Source organism: Echinops telfairi, unplaced genomic scaffold, assembly GCF_000313985.2.
Source record: "Echinops telfairi isolate 266 unplaced genomic scaffold, ASM31398v2 ScPeMD7_2565;HRSCAF=3150, whole genome shotgun sequence".
NCBI classification, from domain to species: Eukaryota; Metazoa; Chordata; class Mammalia; order Afrosoricida; family Tenrecidae; genus Echinops; species Echinops telfairi.
In genome coordinates, this window is record NW_022106463.1 from 10,000,088 (window position 1) to 10,003,097 (window position 3,010).

General features: G+C 52.5%; 1 protein-coding gene across 1 annotated transcript in view; it reads left to right on the plus strand.

Annotated features, from left to right (window-relative positions):
- The window catches only part of PDS5B (PDS5 cohesin associated factor B), a 79,386-nt gene extending 76,399 nt beyond the window's left edge, over positions 1 to 2,987 (plus strand). Inside the window, exon 31 of the mRNA XM_045293997.1 lies at positions 1,271 to 2,987. Within this exon, the coding sequence (XP_045149932.1) occupies positions 1,271 to 1,306 (36 nt within the window). The 3' untranslated portion in view covers positions 1,307 to 2,987. The remainder of the gene's footprint in view (positions 1 to 1,270) is intronic.
- Positions 2,988 to 3,010: the final 23 nt, after the last annotated feature.

Here is a 3,010-nt window from a genome sequence, read left to right on the forward strand (position 1 = left end):
CACATTTGCTTGTGCACCCATTTTGTCTTCAGCATTCCTGTCAGGAAGGTGAGCATCATAGAATGCCGATTGTTAGAACAAAGTGTTCTTGTGTTGAGGGAGTACTTGAGTCGAAGCCCAATGTCCATCTGCTACCTTAATTCTTAACATGTAGATATGAGTACAAATCTCTATTCTCCTCTCATTATATGTATATTTACATATGTACATGCCTGTATTTAGGCCTCTATAAATGTCCTTTGCCTCCTGGTTCTTTCCTCTATTTCCTTTTACTTCTCTTTTGTCCCACCATCATGTTTGGCCTTTATTCGGGTTTAGTAATTCCTCGCTGCTACATTGCATGCCTTGGCTTTTAAAAAGCCTGTGGGCAGTCATCAGGCACAACTGGGCAGTGGACAAGAAAGGGGCGCGAGGAGGGGAGGGCCATGAACTCGTGGCTGATGGCCTCCATGCCCAGCTGCCTCCTTGGGTGGTGCGCAGCTACTGAGACCAAGCGTTGGGGTTAGAGACCCTGTAGAAGCAACCCCATCAAAGAGGGGAGGGGTGTACACAACAGAATGTCACATCTCCTGGAATCTAGAATCTCTCAGTCAGTGGAAGCTGGGTGACCTCCAAGCCGCCGCCCACAAACTGAAGCTGTCCCTGTGGCGTCCTCTCCGTCCAGCATGTCTGCTAGGCAAAGGGTCAGTGTGGGGTCAAGCCAGCTCTGATGAGGGGCTTGGCAATGCCTCCTTTGCAAAGGGCAGTGTCACCAGTGTCACTGATTGAAGAAGGTGGTCCATGCTGTTGAGCTGGTGTGGGTGCTGCGGCGCGCAGCTTCACACACACGTGGATCCCGTGATTCGATGGGATCCTGCTGCTGATGCTGACCTGCTTTGAGCTGCAGCGTCAGCCTGCCCTTAGGGGCTGCTGGTGAATGGCCGAGTGTGGAAGGAAACTTGTGGTTTTTCGTAGGCGCTTTGAGCCCCGTTTCCCTCAGGAAAGGAGCACTACCTCAGGTATATGTTTGTAAGCCTGAGATGGCCACTGGAGCTGCAGAAAGCTGAGCAGAGGGACTGCTGCCCCTCCCGCCCCTGTCGCCTGGCTGGCTGGAGGGACAGCGGCTTCTCTGCCTCTGCTCTGGAAAGGGCCCTCTGATGGGACCTGTGTTTGGAATGCCCTGGACCACCCCGGGCCGGTCCACCACTTGCTGGGGTGGAGGGAGGCCTGGGCAGGGGGTGGGGGTCCCTGTGTCCTCTAACGCCATGCGTGCCCTGCCACCTCTCCCCAGATCCGGCGGAGAAGCTCCAAGCGGGAGCGGCGGTGAGCGTGGAGCAGGAGCCTGCTGCTGAAAGCTCTGAAGACCACTGCTGCCCCCGCCGGCCGGCCGGTGTGAGGCTGCCGAGAGCTGGCTGCCCGCACGCGACTGCCGTTGCCCGGGCACGGCGCCCCCACCCGCTCGCTCCCGCCATGTGCCCCGCCAGGACACGGCCAGGCCTGAAAGCCCGTGTGGGTGCGGTGGCTGTGCAGACAGGAACTAAGAAAGACCCTGTAAATAGCCTCTTTTTTTTCTAGTGTTTCTGACTTCTAAAGTGCTTGTATAGTTTTCCCTGTGGCTCTGACCCCCAAGCCCGTGGCAGGTGGCGGCATGCTGGCCAGAGGGGCGGCCGCCAGCTCGTCTGTCTTGTCTGTCCACGTCTGTGTCCATGTCCTACGACTTTACTGTGAATCAGTAGTTCCAGTGGACGGCGTCCCACTTCTCTCTCGGCGGAGGGGCGCCTTGGGCTGGACAGCTCGTCCCGCCCTCCCCTCTGCTGCACCCGCACCCACCCAGTGTTTACTCCCCGGCACCCTTTGGTCGCCAGAGGTGCTAAGTCGTCTGCGCTGCCCAGGCCAGTGGGCGCCATCTCTCTGGGGACACAGGACATGGGCGCCTGCCGCCAGGCTGATGGTCAGCATCCCTCCGTTGGTCAGCTTATTTTACAACCTCAGTATTGGCCCCAGAACGCTCGGGCCTTCCACAGCCGTGGAAATTTTAGAGAAAGAGAGATTTAAAATATTTTAATTTTAAAGAGTGTGCTATAAAATAATGTACTGAATTCTTTATATCATTTTATCATCCCTTTTCAGTTTTTATTAATCTACTGTATCAATAAAATTCCGTAATTTGAATGAGTTGCCAATAGTCTAGAACATTCTTGTGTATAGCAGGTGCCTCTGGATCTTTACGTTCAGAGGATGCCCATGATTGCTGTGATCCTGTACACGTTAGCAGAGTCCTAGGTCCGGCCAGTGGAAGTTGGGTCAGAAGGAAAATGTACTGATGCAGTGTGTCTTTATAAAGCTGTTCTCGAAAGCCAAGTGTTTGTATTTTAATAGTGAGTTGCATGTTTACAGGAAGAAAAACAAAGTTCTGAACATGGGCTGTGCTCATTTCTGTAAATTCCTATTTAGCCATCATATATGAGAGGACTGCTCCATAACTTAGTTTTTCACCAAGAGTTTATTATTATGCTTTATTTGGAAGCCAAAAAACCTTTGTGGGTTGGGGTGGGGATTGTGGGGTGCCAGGACGGAGTGATAGATGCACCCACCTCTATCAGCTGCTGTAGGTTTTACAGTCCTACAAGCGGAGTAAATTTCGCTTTGTACAGGGTGGGCGAAGGGGAAACCTGTTGGGTTCAGAACAGCGCCAGCCTGCCTTTGCCGTCCTCCGCGGGACTTGGGAAGCAAGTCCCTGAGGCAGCAGTGCCCTGTGCACACAGTTGTGTGAACTGTGCTTTGAGCCAAAACAGAAGTCACTGCTTACCCTTCACGAAACTCACTTTAGTACCTCAGGTGCTACTTCCGTCCTGGTTTTGTTCTGTTGGCTTTTCTGTGATTGTCAACATCGGAAAAGGAAGTCATCCTCTAATGTAATAAATTTACCACGTCTAATGAAAGGAATTGTTCCGAGATTGGCGATCCGAGATGAGACTGTAATAAAGAAGGAACTATTTGGAAGGTGACCTTTTGCTGTTCCCAGTATGTG